The 15,970-nt window shown below is 52.1% G+C and overlaps 1 protein-coding gene across 1 annotated transcript in view; it reads right to left on the bottom strand.

Moving 5' to 3' along the window:
• The window catches only part of SDHB (succinate dehydrogenase complex iron sulfur subunit B), a 245,156-nt gene that overhangs the window by 67,729 nt on the left and 161,457 nt on the right, over positions 1-15,970 (bottom strand). Inside the window, exon 5 of the mRNA XM_030220146.1 lies at positions 6,769-6,885. Within this exon, the coding sequence (XP_030076006.1) occupies positions 6,769-6,885 (117 nt within the window). The remainder of the gene's footprint in view (positions 1-6,768; positions 6,886-15,970) is intronic.

Genomic DNA, 15,970 nt, shown 5'->3' with positions numbered 1-15,970 from the left:
TTTGAGAGCCTAAAAAAGGCTGGTTGTTTGTCAACGTTGAATCCTGTTTATTAGTGGTGTCTTTCTCTCTTAAGGGTTCTATCTCTCCCTCTGAAGAGTCATTCGAGTTTATAAAATTGACCCTCCTTGTTTTTTGGTTTTTATCCATCCATGGATATACATATCCACCGGTGTAGTCTTGTTCGTCTCTTTTAAATTTAGAAATCTTTTGATTTCTGATTTCCACTTTGTACTTTTCCATTTGTTGATTGTGATCAACAAATACTAGGTAGCACCACTAGAATGAAGATACTTACTTGTAGCAGGTATTCTCCGAGGACAGCAGGCTGCACATCATCAAGCATGGGTCGTCGTCCACGACGGCCCAGGAGCTCCGGATTAAAAAATCTAAATTTTAAAAGTTCTAGTAGCGACGCGAGAAAGGGCACGGGGACAATGCACCCGCCCGCGACGCTTCCCTCAGTTACATAAAAAGCAATCGAGAAGAACAACTCCAAAGGGGAGGAGGGAGGGTTGTGATGATGTCCAGCCTGCTGTCCTTGGAGAATACCTGCTACAGGTAAGTATCTTCATTTTCTCCGAGGACAAGCAGGTTGGACATCATCACGCATGGGGTATCCCTAGGACCCAGGCTTACTCAAAACAATGAACAATGGTCAATTGGGCCTCGCAACGGCGAGGACATAACTGAGATTGACCTGAAAACAAACACAACTAAGTAAGAGTGCAGCCTGGAACAGAACAGAAATGGGCCTAGGAGGGTGGAGTTGGATTCTAAACCCCAAACAGATTCTGTAACACCGACTGCCCAAACCGACTGTCACGTCGGGTATCCTGCTGAAGGCAGTAGTGAGATGTGAATGTGTGGACTGATGACCATGTTGCAGCCTTGCAAATCTCTTCAATAGACGTTGACCAGGTGAGCCACTGACGCAGCCATGGCTCTGAAATTATGAGCCGTGACATGACCCTCCAGAGTCAGCCCAGCTTGGGCATAAGTGAAGAAAATGCAATCTGCTAGCCAATTAGAGATGGTGCGTTTTCAGATGGCAACCCCCATCCTGTTGGGATCAAAAGAAACAAACAGTTGGGCAGACTGTCTATAGGGCTCTCTTACAGTCCAAGGTATGCAACTTGTCCTCACCAGGGCGGGTATGCGGACGGGGAAAAATGTTGGCAAGACAATTGACTGGTTCAGATGGAACTCCGACACCACCTTCGGCAGGAACTTAGGATGAGTGCGGAGGACTACTCTGTTATGATGAAACAATGTAAGGAGCATGAACCACCAGGGCTTGGAGCTCATTGACTCTACGAGATGAAGTAACAGCCACCAAGAAAATGACTTTCCAGGTCAAATACTTCAGATGGCAGGAATTCAGTGGCTCAAAAGGAGCTTTCATCAGCTGGGTGAGAACAACATTGAGATCCCATGACACTGGTGGAGGTTTGACAGGGGGCTTTGATAAAAGCAAACCTCTCATAAAACGAACCACTAAAGGCTGTCCAGAGATAGGCTGACCTTCTACACGCTGATGATAAGCACTGATTGCGCTAAGGTGAACTCTTACTGAGTTAGTCTTAAGACCAGACTCCAGCAAGTGTAGAAGGTACTCAAGCAGGGTCCGTGTAGGACACGAGAAAGGATCTAGGACCTTGCTGTCACACCAGACGGCAAACCTCCTCCATTTAAAAGCATAACTCCTTTTCGTGGAATCTTTCCTGGAAGCAAGCAAGACTCAGGAGACACCCTCTGAGAGGCCTAAAGAGGCAACTTCTAAGCTCTCAACATCCAGGCCGTGAGAGCCAGAGACTGGAGGTTGGGATGTAGAAGCGACCCCTCATTCTGAGTGATGAGGGTCGGAAAACAGTCCATCTCCAAGGTTCTTCTGAAGACAAGTCCAGAAGAAGAGGGAACCATATCTGACGAGGCCAGAAAGGTGCTATCAGAATCATGGTTCCGCGGGTCTTGCTTGAGTTTCAGCAGAGTTTTCCCTAATAAAAGTATGGGAGGATACGCATACAGGAGGCCTGTCCCCCAGTGAAGGAGAAAGGCATCTGACGCTAGTCTGTCGTGGGCCTGAAGTCTGGAACAGAATTGAGGAACCTTGTGATTGTGCTGAGTGGCAAAAAGATCCACCGAGGGGGTGCCCCACGCTCGGAAGATCTTGTGGACAACGTCCATGTTCAGAGACCACTCGTGAGGTTGCATTTTCCTGCTCAACCTGTCGGCCAGACTGTTGTTTACGCCTGACAGATATGTAGCCTGGAGAAGCATGCCGTGCTGGTGCGCCCAAAGGCACATTCTGACGGCTTCCTGACACAGAGGGCGAGAACCGGTGCCCCCCTGCTTGTTTGTATAATACATCGCAACCTGATTGTCTGTCTGAATTAGGATAATTTGATTGGACAGCTTATCTCTGAAAGCCTTCAGCGCATTCCAGATCGGTCGCAATTCCAAGAGGTTGATCTGCAGATGCGTTTCCTGGAAGGACCAAACTCCTTGAGTGTGGAGCCCATCCACATGAGCTCTCCACCCCAGAAGGGATGCATCCTTCGTCAGCACTTTTTGCGGCTGAGGAATTTGGAATGGTCGTCCCAAGGTCAGATTGGAGCGAATGGTCCACCATTGAAGGGTATTGCAAAAATCAGTGGAGAGATGGATGACATTCTCTAGATCCCCCTGACACCACTGGGAAGCCAGAGTCCACTGAGCTGATCTCATGTGTAGAAGTGCCATGGGAGTCACATGAACTGTAGAGGCCATATGGCCCAGAAGTCTCAACATCTGCCGAGCTATGATCTGTTGGGATGCTCGAGCTGAGAACACTAGGGCCAGAAGGTTGTCTGCCCTTGCCTGGGGAAGATAAGCTCGAGACGTCTGTGTGTTCAACAGAGCTCCTATGAATTCCAATTTCTGTACGAGAATCAGATGGGACTTGGGATAATTGATGACAAACCCCAGTAGCTCGAGCAGTTGAATAGTAATCTGCATGGATCGTAGAACTCCTGCCTCTGAGGTGTTCTTCACCAGTCAATCGTCGAGATAAGGGAACACATGTACTCCTAGTCTGCGTAGCGATGCTGCGACAACTGCCAAGCACTTTGTGAACACTCTGGGTGCAGATGTGAGACCAAAGGGCAGCACGCAGTACTGAAAATGCTAAGTTCCAAGGCGAAATCGAAGGTACTGCCTGTGATCTGGAAGCACCGAGATGTGAGTATAGGCATCCTTTAAGTCCAGAGAGCACAGCCAATCGTTTTCCTGAATCATGGGAAGAAGGGTGCCCAGGGAAAGCATCCTGAACTTTTCTCGGACCAGGAATTTGTTCAGGCCCCTTAGGTCTAGGATGGGACGCATCCCCCCTGTTTTCTTTTGCACAAGGAAGTACCTGGAATAGAATCCCAGCCCTTCTTGCCCTGGTGGAATGGGCTCGACCGAATTGGCGCTGAGAAGGGTGGAGAGTTCCTCTGCAAGCACCTGCTTGTGCTGGGAACTGAAGGATTGAGCTCCCGGTGGGCAATTTGGAGGCATCGATTCCAGATTGAGAGGGTATCCGGACCATATTTGAAGAACCCACCTGTGGGAGGTTATAAGAGGCCACCTTTGGTGAAAAAATATCAGCCTCCATCCAACAGGCAGATCGTCCGGTACAGACACTTTGATGTCGGCTATGCTGCTCTGGAGCCAGTCAAAAGCCCGTCCCTTGCTTTTGCTGTGGAGCCGGAGGGGCCTGTGGCGCACGCTGCTGCGAGGCTGCTGGGAGCGAGCCTGAACAGGAAGCAGGAGTGTACCTACGCCTGCCAGAGGAATAGGGGGCACTCCTCCTCCCTCCAAAAAACCTCCTAGAAGAGGAGGTAGTAGAAGAAGGCGTCCGGCGGGTGAGAGAATCCATAGCATCATGATGCTTCTTGAGGGAATCAATCATATCCTCAACCTTCTTTTCAAAAAGATTATCCCCCCAGCAAGGAACATCCGCCATTCGGTGCTGGGTCTTCTGATCCAGGTCCGAGACATGCAGCCATGAGAGTCTACGCATCACGATACCCTGAGCAGCCACCCGGGATGCAGCGTCAAAAGTATCAAAAGCTCCCCTGGCCAGGAGTTTGCGACACGCCTTCTGCTGCCTGACCACCTGGTGAAAAGGTTCAACAAGCTCCGGAGGGAGAGTCTTCAACTAAACTGGACAGTTGCTTTATCGAGTTCCGTAAGTGAATGCTGGTGTACAGCTGGTATGTTTGAATCTTGGCCGCGAGCATTCCAGCCTGATACGTACACCTCCCCAAAGAATCCAAAGTCCTAGACTCTCTGCCCGGGGGCGCTGAAGCATAGTCCCTAGTACTCTTGGATCTTCTGAGAGCAGAGTCCACCACCATGAAATCGTGAGGAAGTTGGGCCGTCACCACCACAGGCTCACCGTGGACTCTGTACTGGGACTCGGATATTTTGTTGACAATTGAATTAGATAGAGTGCAAAACCAATTTCGCAACATCACTTCCCTGAGTGTATTGTGCAATCTCTTTTGGTGGAGAAGGATAATCCAGGACCTCGAACATCTGGGCCCTGGGCTCATCCACAGCCTCCATAGGAAATGGAATGTCCCTAGACATTTCCCGCACAAAAGATGAAAAGGAAAGACAGTCAGGTGGAGATTGTCTAACCTCAATAGGTGGAGTAGGATCAGATGGAAGCCCTTGAGAATATTCCTCTGAAAAATATCTGGGGTCTTCCTCCTCTCCCCATGAGTGCTCCTCTTTGGTATCGGACAGGAGCTCCTGAAGAGCAGCCCGAACCCGAGCCTGCCTCGACCTCGAGGATCGATGTCCTTGTGAGGGGCGTCGAGAAGTGGACCCTTGCCTGGACTCCGGCGAAGCTTCCTCCACCGACGTCGAGGGAGAGTCAACCTGGGTGGCAACCGGCTCAGGTACCACAAGCGGCACCGAGGGTGGAGACCTCCGCGCAGGAGATGGGTCAGACGTCGTCTCAGCAGTGGGTACCCGAGGCACAAGCACCTCTGGTACCGAGGCAGATGGACGCATCATCCCTTCCAGGAGGCCTGGAAGCATGGACCGGAGACACTCATTGAGGGCTGCCATTGGAACAAGCTGTGGGGCCGGTGCAGGAATCGGTGCCAGAATCTGAGGAGGTTCGAGAGCCGGTACCTGGCTGCCAGACGACCGACGCATCGGCACTTCCTGAATGGAGAGTGAGCAGTCCTCCCGGTGCCGACGCTTCTTGGGTGCCAACCCACTCAGCTCCCCGGAGCTCTCGGTACCGTGACAGGAAGGAGATAGATGGCGATGCTTCTTAGCCTTCACCCGACGTCGACACTCCTCGGTACTGATGAGGAGGACGTGAAATCCTCACACCTTCTCGGGGCCGGGTCCAACTCAGGGCGGTCCCGGGGGGCCTGCATAGCAGTAGGTGCCGAGACAGGTGGAGACCCACTCGATGCCTCGCTGCTCCCAGCTCTGACTGGTCTCTCGGCAGCCATTACCTGACCTATCAATGCTGCTTCCCTCGACGTCAATGCTGACGTCGAAGGACTGGACCGATCTGAAAAAAGTTTCTCGCGCTGAGCCTCTCGAGCCACCTGGGTCTTTTTCATTAATTTATACAGCTTACAGGAAGCTGGCAAATGGTCGGGCCCGAAGCACTGGAGACACCAAGCATGAGGGTCGGTAGACGAGATGATCTGGTTGCAGCGGGAACAGCGCTTGAAGCTGCTGGGAGTCCTCGATGACATGGGAGGAAAAATAGCGGTCAAAAAATCAAACGATTCGATGGTGCCAAAGAGAAAGGCAAGAAAAAGGAAAAAAAGGAATGCGGCCGAGCAGCCTAAAGGCAGCCACGACGAAAAAGAAAGGAAACCTAAAAAGATGAGAAAAACTAAAAAAGGATTAAAGGAAACACTTTTTTTAAAAAAGAAACGAAGAAAAGGGAAAAAAAACCGGAGCGCGTAAACGCGACAAAAAGTCCCCTGGGCCGAATACACGAGGAGCGCTCAGAACAAACAATTCGCTCGCGAAGCGGAAAAAAAGGAACTGAGGGAAGTCACTCGCGCATGCGCAGTGCATTGTCCCCGCGCCCGCGCTTGTCGCTTCTAGAACTTTTAAAATTTTGATTTTTGAATCCGGAGCTCCTGGGCTGTCGCGGACGACGACCCATGTGTGATGATGTCCAGCCTGCTTGTCCTCGGAGAATATATAAGTTCACAGCATTGTCAAGATAAAAGTAAAATAAAGATTAGAAATATCTTTAAAACTGAGAGTGTACTGTTACTGGAAGTAATAGATTTAAATTTTGTAATCAGTCAAAGGTTTTGTAACTCATTAGGTACATAATACATATTCATTGGGGAAATCCTGAAAACCTGGCTGGGTTGTAGACTTCGAGGACTAAATGTGAGGACCCCTGGTATAGATCAAGTTGAGCCTTTAGCATAAACAATATGCACAGCAACACAAAACATTATTTTTCATACCATACCTCCTCCAAGACAATTCTCCCAGTACAGGCCTTTAGGAGGCCACTGTAGTTTTCCTTCTCTTTCTGCATGGGATCAAAGCGCTTTCTCTCAGTACACTGCCCAACCCCTGTCTAACGAACAGCATATTTGAAATAGGGGTAGCTGTATGGCAAGGCTTAGAGCCTTAAGCCATATTACATGAAGGTCAGCCTGAATTTTTTTTTAAAGGAAAACAAAACTACTGTTTTAAATTTTGGGGGTTTTGAGATAAAGAAAAAAATTAAAAAGTGAAGTAACCAGTCTCTCCCGATCCTCTACAGACTGTAGGTACTGCTCTTTGCCTTGTTGGGATTCATCCTTCTTCTTCAGGTAAGGCTCAATGGATCGGTACTGAGCATAGAAATTACTCAAATCCTACAAGAGAAACAAAATACAACTTGCTATTCACCAACTAAAAACATCAATAGATCCCATAAACACGCATCCTTTTTTAAAATAATTTACTTAGCAAAGCGAATGCTACATACCTGTAGAAGGTATTCTCCGAGGACAGCAGGCTGATTGTTCTCACTGATGGGTGACGTCCATGGCAGCCCCCTCCAACCGGAAACTTCACTAGCAAAGGCCTTTGCTAGTCCTCGTGCGCCGATGCGCACCGCGCATGCGCGGCTGTCTTCCTGCCCGAACCGGCTCATGTTCGTCAGTCCCATATGTAGCAAGACAAAGACAAGGGAAGACAACTCCAAAGGGGAGGCGGGCGGGTTTGTGAGAACAATCAGCCTGCTGTCCTCGGAGAATACCTTCTACAGGTATGTAGCATTCGCTTTCTCCGAGGACAAGCAGGCTGCTTGTTCTCACTGATGGGGTATCCCTAGCCCCCAGGCTCACTCAAAACAACAAACCTGGTCAATTGGGCCTCGCAACGGCGAGGACATAACTAGGATTGACCTAACCATTTATCCAACTAACTGAGAGTGTAGCCTGGAACAGAATAAACATGGGCCTAGGGGGGTGGAGTTGGATTCTAAACCCCGAACAGATTCTGAAGCACTGACTGCCCAAACCGACTGTTGCGTCGGGTATCCTGCTGCAGGCAGTAATGAGATGTGAATGTGTGGACAGATGACCACGTCGCAGCTTTGCAGATCTCTTCAATAGTGGCTGACTTCAAGTGGGCCACTGACGCTGCCATGGCTCTAACATTATGAGCCGTGACATGACCCTCAAGAGTCAGCCCAGCCTGGGCGTAAGTGAAGGAAATGCAATCTGCTAGCCAATTGGATATGGTGCATTTCCCCACAGCCACTCCCCTCCTGTTGGGATCAAAAGTAACAAAAAGTTGGGCGGACTGCCTGTGTGGGCTTGTCCGCTCCAGATAGAAGGCCAATGCTCGCTTGCAGTCCAATGTGTGCAGTTGACGTTCATCAGGGTGGGTATGAGGACGGGGAAAGAATGTTGGCAAGACAATTGACTGGTTCAGATGGAACTCCGACACCACCTTCGGCAAGAACTTAGGGTGAGTGCGGAGGACTACCCTGTTATGATGAAATTTGGTATAAGGAGCATGAGCCACCAAGGCTTGAAGCTCACTGACCCTGCGAGCTGAAGTAACTGCCACCAAGAAAATGACCTTCCAGGTCAAGTACTTCAGATGACAGGAATCCAGTGGCTCAAAAGGAGGTTTCATCAGCTGGGAGAGAATGACATTGAGATCCCATGACACTGTAGGAGGTTTGAGTGGGGGCTTTGACAAAAGCAAACCTCTCATGAAGCGAACTACTAAAGGCTGTCCAGAGATCGGCTTACCTTCCACATGGTAATGGTATGCACTAATCGCACTAAGATGAACCCTTACAGAGTTGGTTTTAAGACCAGACTCAGATAAATGTAGAAGGTATTCAAGCAGGGTCTGTGTAGGACAAGAGCGAGGATCTAGGGCCTCGCCATCACACCACACAGCAAACCGTCGCCAGAGGAAGAAGTAACTCCTCTTGATAGAATCTTTCCTGGAAGCAAGCAAGACATGGGAGACACCCTCTGACAGACCCAAGGAGGCGAAGTCTATGCTCTCAACATCCAGGCCGTGAGGGCCAGAGACCGGAGGTTGGGATGGAGAAGCGCCCCCTCTTTCTGTGTGATGAGGGTTGGAAAGCAGTCCAATCTCCACAGTTCTTCGGAAGACAACTCCAGAAGAAGAGGGAACCAGATCTGACGAGGCCAAAAAGGAGCAATCAAAATCATGGTTCCCCTGTCTTGCTTGAGTTTCAGCAAAGTCCTCCTTATCAGAGGAATGGGAGGATACGCGTACAGGAGGCCTTCCCCCCAAAACAGAAGGAAAGCATCCGACGCCAGTCTGCCGTGGGCCTGCAGCCTGGAACAGAACTGAGGGACCTTGTGATTGGTCTGAGTGGCAAAGAGGTCCACCAAGGGGGAGCCCCACACTTGGAAGATCTCGCGAACCACTCTGGAATTGAGCGACCACTCGTGCGGTTGCATGATCCTGCTCAATCTGTCAGCCAGACTGTTGTTTACGCCTGCCAGATACGTGGCCTGAAGCCACATGCCGAACTGGCGTGCCCAATGCCACATGCTGACGGCTTCCCGACACAGGGAGCGAGATCCGGTGCCCCCCTGCTTGTTGATGTAATACATCGCAACCTGGTTGTCTGTCTGAATTTGGATAATTTGATGGGACAGCCGATCCCTGAAATCCTTCAGAGCGTTCCAGACCGCTCGCAACTCCAGGAGGTTGATCAGTAGACCTTGTTCCTGGGCGGACCAATTCCCCTGGGTGTGGAGCCCATCGACATGCGCTCCCCACCCCAGGAGTGACGCGTCCGTGGTCAGCACCTTTTGTGGCTGAGGAATCTGGAAGGGACGTCCCAGGGTCAAATTGGATCGAATTGTCCACCAATGGAGGGAGAGGAGAAACCTCGTGGACAAGCGGACCACGTCCTCTAAGCCCCCAGCAGCCTGGCACCACTGGGAGGCTAGGGTCCATTGAGCTGATCTCATAAAAGGGCGGGCCTAGGGAGTCCGTGAACCGTGGAGGGCCATGTGGCCGAGCAATCTCACATCTGCCAGCTGTGATCTGCTGAGACGCCCGCACCGAGGAGACAGGGCCAGCAGATTGTCGGCCCTGGTCTCTGGAAGGTAGGCACGGGCCGTCTGAGAACTCCAGCAGAGCTCCTATGAATTCGAGTTTCTGACTGGAAGAAGGATGGGACTTTGGATAATTATCACAAACCCTAGCAGCTCCAGGAGTCGAATAGTCACCTGCATGGACTGCTGAGCTCCTGCCTCGGAGGTGTTCTTTACCAGCCAATCGTCGAGATAAGGGAACACATGCACTCCCAGCCTGCGTACAGAAGCCGCTACTACGGCCAGGCATTTGGTGAACACTCTGGGCGCGGAGGCGAGCCCAAAGGGTAACACACAGTACTTAAAATGCCATGTTCCCAGACGAAATCAAAGATACTGCCTGTGAGCTGGCAGAAATCGGGATGTGCTATAGGCATACCTTTAAGTCCAGAGAGCATAGCCCAATCGTCCTGTTGAATCATGGGAAGAAGGGTGCCCAGGAAAGCATCCTGAACTTTTCTTTGACCAGATATTTGTTCAGGGCCCTTAGGTCTAGGATGGGGCGCATCCCCCCTGTTTTCTTTTCCACAAGGAAGTACCTGGAATAGAATCCCAGCCCTTCTTGCCCCGGTGGCATGGGCTCGACCGCATTGGCGCTGAGAAGGGCGGAGAGTTCCTCTGCAAGTACCTGCCTATGCTGGAAGCTGAAGGACTGAGCTCCCAGTGGGCAATTTGGAGGCCAAATTGAGAGAGTATCCTAGCCGGACTATTTGAAGAACCCACTGATCGAAGTTACAAGAGGCCACCTTTGGAGAAACATTTTAACCTCCCTCCGACCAGAGGTCGTGCCGGCACAGATACAGGGACGTCGGCTATGCTCTGGAGGAGCCAGTCAAAAGCCCGCCCCTGACTTTTGCTGGGGAGCCACAGGGGCCTGAGGCGTGCGCTGCTGACGAGAGCGAGCGCGCTGGGGCTTAGCCTGAGCAGCAGGCTGGCGAGGAGAGGAGGATTGTACCTACGCTTGCAAGAAGAATAGGAGACCGTCTTCCTTCCCCCGTAAAAACGTCTACCCGAAGAGGTAGATTGCTGAAGGCGGCCGATGGGAGAACTTGTCGAAAGCGGTATCCCGCTGGTGGAGCTGTCAACCATCTGTTCGACCTGTCTCCAAAAACATTATCCCCCCGGCAAGGGGCATCCGCAATCCGCTGCTGGACTCGATTCTCCAGGTCGGAGGCGCGCAGCCATGAGATCCTGCGCATCACCACACCTTGAGCAGCGGCCCTGGATGCAACATCAAAAGAGTCAAAGACCCCCCTGGCCAGGAATTTCCTAAACGCCTTCAGCTGCCTGACCACCTGCTGAAAAGGATTGGCTTGCTCAGAAGGGAGCTTGTCCACCAAGTCCGCCAACTGTCGCACATTGTTCCGCATGTGTATGCTCGTGTAGAGCTGGTAGGACTGGATTTTGGCGATGAGCATTGCAGAATGGTAGGCCTTCCGCCCAAAGGAGTCTAAGGTTCTAGAGTCTTTGCCCGGGGGCGCCGAAGCATACTCCCTAGAACTCTTAGCCTTCTTGAGGGCCAGATCCACCACACCAGAGTCGTGTGGCAACTGAGTCCTCATCAACTCCGGGTCCCCATGGATCCGATACTGAGATTCGATCTTCTTGGGGATGTGGGGCGTAGTTAAGGGCTTCGCCCAGTTCGCCAGCAACGTCTTCTTGAAGACATGATGCATGGGTACTATGGACGATTCCTTAGGTGGCGAAGGATAGTCCAAGAGCTCCAGCATCTCAGTTCTCGGCTCATCCTCTGTGACCACTTGGAAGGGAATTGCTGTAGACATTTCCCGGACAAAGGCCGCGAAAGAGAGACTCTCCGGAGGAGAAAGCTGTCTTTCAGGCGAGGGAGTAGGATCAGAAGGAAGACCGTCAGACTCCTCGTCAGAGAAATATCCGACGCCTTCCTCTGCTTCCCACGAGGCCTCCTCATCAGTGTCGGACACCAGCTGGTGGATTTCGGGTCCGAAGCTGGCGCCCCGCCTCGACTCTGTGGAAACACGGCCACGGTGGGAGTGTCGAGAAGAGGACTCCCGAAGCGGAGACGATGGAGCTCCCTCCATCGACGTCGTCGGGAAGTCCTCCTGGGAGGCGGCCGGCACCGGTACCGGGGGTGGGTGTCCTCACCGCAGATGAGGGCCCAGCTGTCGCCTCACTCGACGGCACCGGCGGTGCAAGCAACAGCTTCTCCAGGATCTCCGGAAGGAAGGCCCTGAGGCTCTCGTTCAGAGAGGCTGCGGAGAAAAGCGGTGGGGCCGGTACCTGCGACAAGCTGCGAATCCGTTCCGGGGATGGAGGTGGTACCGGGCTGTCCACAGGTGAGCGCATCGACACCTCCTGAATGGAGGGTGAGCGGTCCTCCCGATGCCGACGCTTGGGTGCCAGTGGTACCGGCGACCCAGAGCTCTCGGTACTATGTTTGGAGGGCGACCGATGCCGGTGCTTCTTTGCCTTAGCACGACGCACAGCATTGGTACCCCCCGGTACCGAAGAGGAAGACGTCGAATCCAGAAGTCTCCTCGGCTCCGGGTCCAAAGAGGGTTGGTCCCGGGGGGGCTGTACCGCGGGAGCCCTCGAGACAGGCGAAGACATGCTCATGGGCTCACCGCCACCAGCAGGGGAATGGACAGCCCTCACCTGCACTCCAGACATCGAAGCACCCTCCGACGACATCCTCACGAGGAACGATCCCGGTCTCGCAGCTCCACCAGACGATGACTTCGATACCGAAGGCCTCGATGTCGATGCCGGTACCGATGGTGGTACCGAAGTAGAGGATGGGCGCGGTACCGAAGGCCCCGATGCCGAGGACCGCGGAACGGAGGATGTCGACGCACCGGATGAAGCCCCGAACAAAACGTTCCACTGGGCCAATCTCGCCGCCTGAGTTCTCCTCTTCAAAAGAAGACAGAGATTACAGGCCTGAGGACAGTGCCCAGCCCCCAGACACTGAAGGCAAGAAGCGTGCCTGTCAGTGAGGGAGATTATCCGGCCGCACTGGGTGCACGGTTTGAAGCCGCTGGAAGGCTTCGATGACATGGGCGGAAAAATCACGCCGGCAAAATCGAAATCCGCGATGGTGAAAAAGTGGCACCAAAAACTCACCAAAAAGTGAACAGGCGACGAAAAAAGCCGCACTTGACCACGAAAGAAAACTTACGGGCCAACACTAGAAATAGAGGAAAATTTAAAAGAGAAAAAAAGACCACGAAACGCGAGGGATCTCCTAGGGGCGCGGAGCGACTGAAAAAAACAGCAGTCCCGAGCCGCGGAAAAAAGGAGACTAGCGAACACGAGCGATTTCGGGCGGGAAGACAGCCGCACATGCGCGCATCGCGGGCGCGCGCGAGGACTAGCAAACGCTGTTGCTAGGAAGATCTCCAATCGGAGGGGCTGCCGTTGACGTCACCCATTTGTGAGAACAAGCAGCCTGCTTGTCCTCAGAGAAACTGGCATTTCATTGTAGCCCTGTGGAAGAACCACAAACCCAAAGTCCCAAATCAGAGCAGATTTTGGCAAAGGTAAAGAACAACTTTGTCATGTAAAATAAACACAGATGCTCTGATTCTGAATGCAGACTATAACATTTAGGTAACTGGCTAAGAATAGACTAAGAATAGAGTTACAGGACTTGTTGATTTTATTTGGACATGCTAGCAGCAGGCCTACTCAAACCCCCTGCTTGCTTTACTTATCTGTTTTAGTATTGTTCTAGCTTCTTTTCTTTTCTTGAAATGCATCCATCACATTTTTTTTAATAACCAACATGAAATATATAAATATAGATATAGTTATAGATATATCTATCTAATCAATCTATATTTCTGTTTACATATCTAATAGCAGATGAGATTTAATGTTGGCAAGTGCAAAGTGATACACATTGGGAAGACTGCCAATCCCACCAACAGCCAGCCCGCCCGCTACCTGTGAGAACGGAACCAGGCCAGCAAATGACTGCCAGTGACAGACACCCCACCTGCTGCCCGTGAAACAGGGCTAACCAGTGCCAGCCTGCCCTGCGCTCTGAACATCCATCAGAACAGCACAAGAGGTAAGAGGAAACCCGACGCCCACACACAACCAGACGTCAAGAACAACCCCACTACCCTTACCCCTGCCTGCTAGGGACACTCTCCCGCACCCTCACAATTACGCCCCCCCCCCCCCCCCTTTGTCACTTTCCAACACACACACATGATCTCTGTCTGTGACACACACACACTCTGTGTTATACAGACACATGGTAAAATTATGTATCATACCTGATAATTTTCTTTCCATTAATCATAGCTGATCAATCCATAGACTGGTGGGTTGTGTCCATCTACCAGCAGGTGGAGATAGAGAGCAATCCTTTTGCCTCCCTATATGTGGTCATGTGCTGCCGGAAACTCCTCAGTATGTTGATATCAAAGCTCCATCCGCAGGACTCAGCACTTAGAGAATTACACCCAGAAAGGGACACTCTGCCCAGCTCACCACCGCCGAAACGGGGGAGGGGAATCAACCCAGCACATCCCCACACAAGTGGGGGAGGGGAATCCGTCCAGCTCATCCCCGCGGAGCGGGGGAGGGACACCACACCTGCCGATGCGGGGGGATCTGGCTTATCCTGCGACCGCAACCGCGGGAGGAGGAGCTGGCTGACCCTAACACCGCCGAAGCGGGAGGGATATAATGCTACCCTACTGCCGCACGAAGTGGGAGGGAGCGCCGGCAGAATTTAGGTCTCAATCCAGCCCCGTAAAACGGAGGGGAGAGGAATGCAGCAGCTCACTGTAACACAAAATCGTCTCAACTCCAGAAGAATTCAATCGAAATAACTTGAACACGAAGATCCTCCTGAACAGGAACTGAAGACTAAACTTGAACCTGAAATGCAACCAGAATATAAACAGTACAGATATCTGGGAGGGGCTATGGATTGATCAGCTATGATTAATGGAAAGAAAATTATCAGGTATGATACATAATTTTACCTTCCATATCATCATGCTGATCAATCCATAGACTGGTGGGATGTACCGAAGCAGTACTCACCCAGGGCAGGACATAGAAATCCCTGACCGCAACACTGAAGCTCCAAACCGGGCCTCCGCCTGAGCAGCCACAGCCAAGCGGTAATGACGGGAGAAGGTATGAGCCGATGCCCAAGTTGCCGCCTTACAAATCTCTTCCAAGGAGACGGACCCGGCCTCTGCCATCGAGGCCGCCTGTGCTCTAGTGGAGTGAGCCTGCAGCTGGATAGGCGGCATCTTCCCCGCAGCCAGATAAGCCGCTGCAATGGTTTCCTTGACCCATCGTGCCACTTTAGGCTTGGATGCCTGCAGACCCTTACGAGGACCTGCGAACAGCACAAACAAATGATCCGACTTCCGGAAATCATTAGTCACTTCCAAGTATCTGATGATGACTCGTCTCACATCTAGATATTTGAGAGCAGAGTACTCCTCTGGGTAGTCCTCCCTACGAAAGGAGGGAAGACAGCGCTGCTGATTCACATGGAAACAAGAAACAATCTTGGGCAGGAAGGAAGGCACCATGCGAATAGACACTCCTGCCTCCGTGAACTGCAGGAAGGGCTCTCGACATGATAGCGCCTAGAGCTCGGAAACCTCGTCTGGCTGAAGTGAATAGCCACCAAAAGACTGCTTTCAACGTCAGATCTTTCAGAGATGCCCTCGACAAGGGTTCAAAAGGCGGCTTCTGCAAGGCTCTTAGATTGAGATTCCACGGAGGCACCACCGAGCGCAGAGGAGGGCGTAGGTGATTAACTCCCTTGAGAAAGCGCACCACATCTGGCTGCGAGGCCAGGGAAGCCCCCTTCAGGTGACCCCTGAAGCAAGCCAGAGCCGCTACCTGGACCTTAAGGGAACTGAGCGACAGGCCTTTCTCCAGACCTTCTTGCAGGAACGCCAACACTGAAGAAAATTGGAGCAGTGAAGGGAGAAAGAGAGCCTGCCTCACACCACGATACAAAGGTACGCCAAACCCTGGCGTAAGTGGTGGAAGTAGAGCGCTTCCTCGCTCTCAGCATAGTGGTGATGACCTTGTCTGAGAAGCCCTTCTTCCTCAGACGCTGCCGCTCAATAGCCAGGCCATAAGACCAAAGGGGGAGGGATCCTCCATCACCACGGGACCCTGATGAAACAGGCCCCGCTCCGCTGGCAGCCGCAGAGGGCCGTCCACTGAAAGCCTGATCAAGTCCACATACCAGGGACGTCTGGGCCAGTCCGGACCCACCAGGATTATCCAGCCCGGATGCTTTGCCACCCGGCCTAGCACCCTGCCCAACAAGGGCCAGGGTGGGAACACATAGAGGAGCTCCTGTGTCGGCCACTGTTGGAGAAGAGCATCT

Source organism: Microcaecilia unicolor, chromosome 11 (genome assembly GCF_901765095.1).
Source record: "Microcaecilia unicolor chromosome 11, aMicUni1.1, whole genome shotgun sequence".
NCBI classification, from domain to species: domain Eukaryota; kingdom Metazoa; phylum Chordata; class Amphibia; order Gymnophiona; family Siphonopidae; genus Microcaecilia; species Microcaecilia unicolor.
This window is presented reverse-complemented; position numbering and strand designations above follow the sequence as displayed.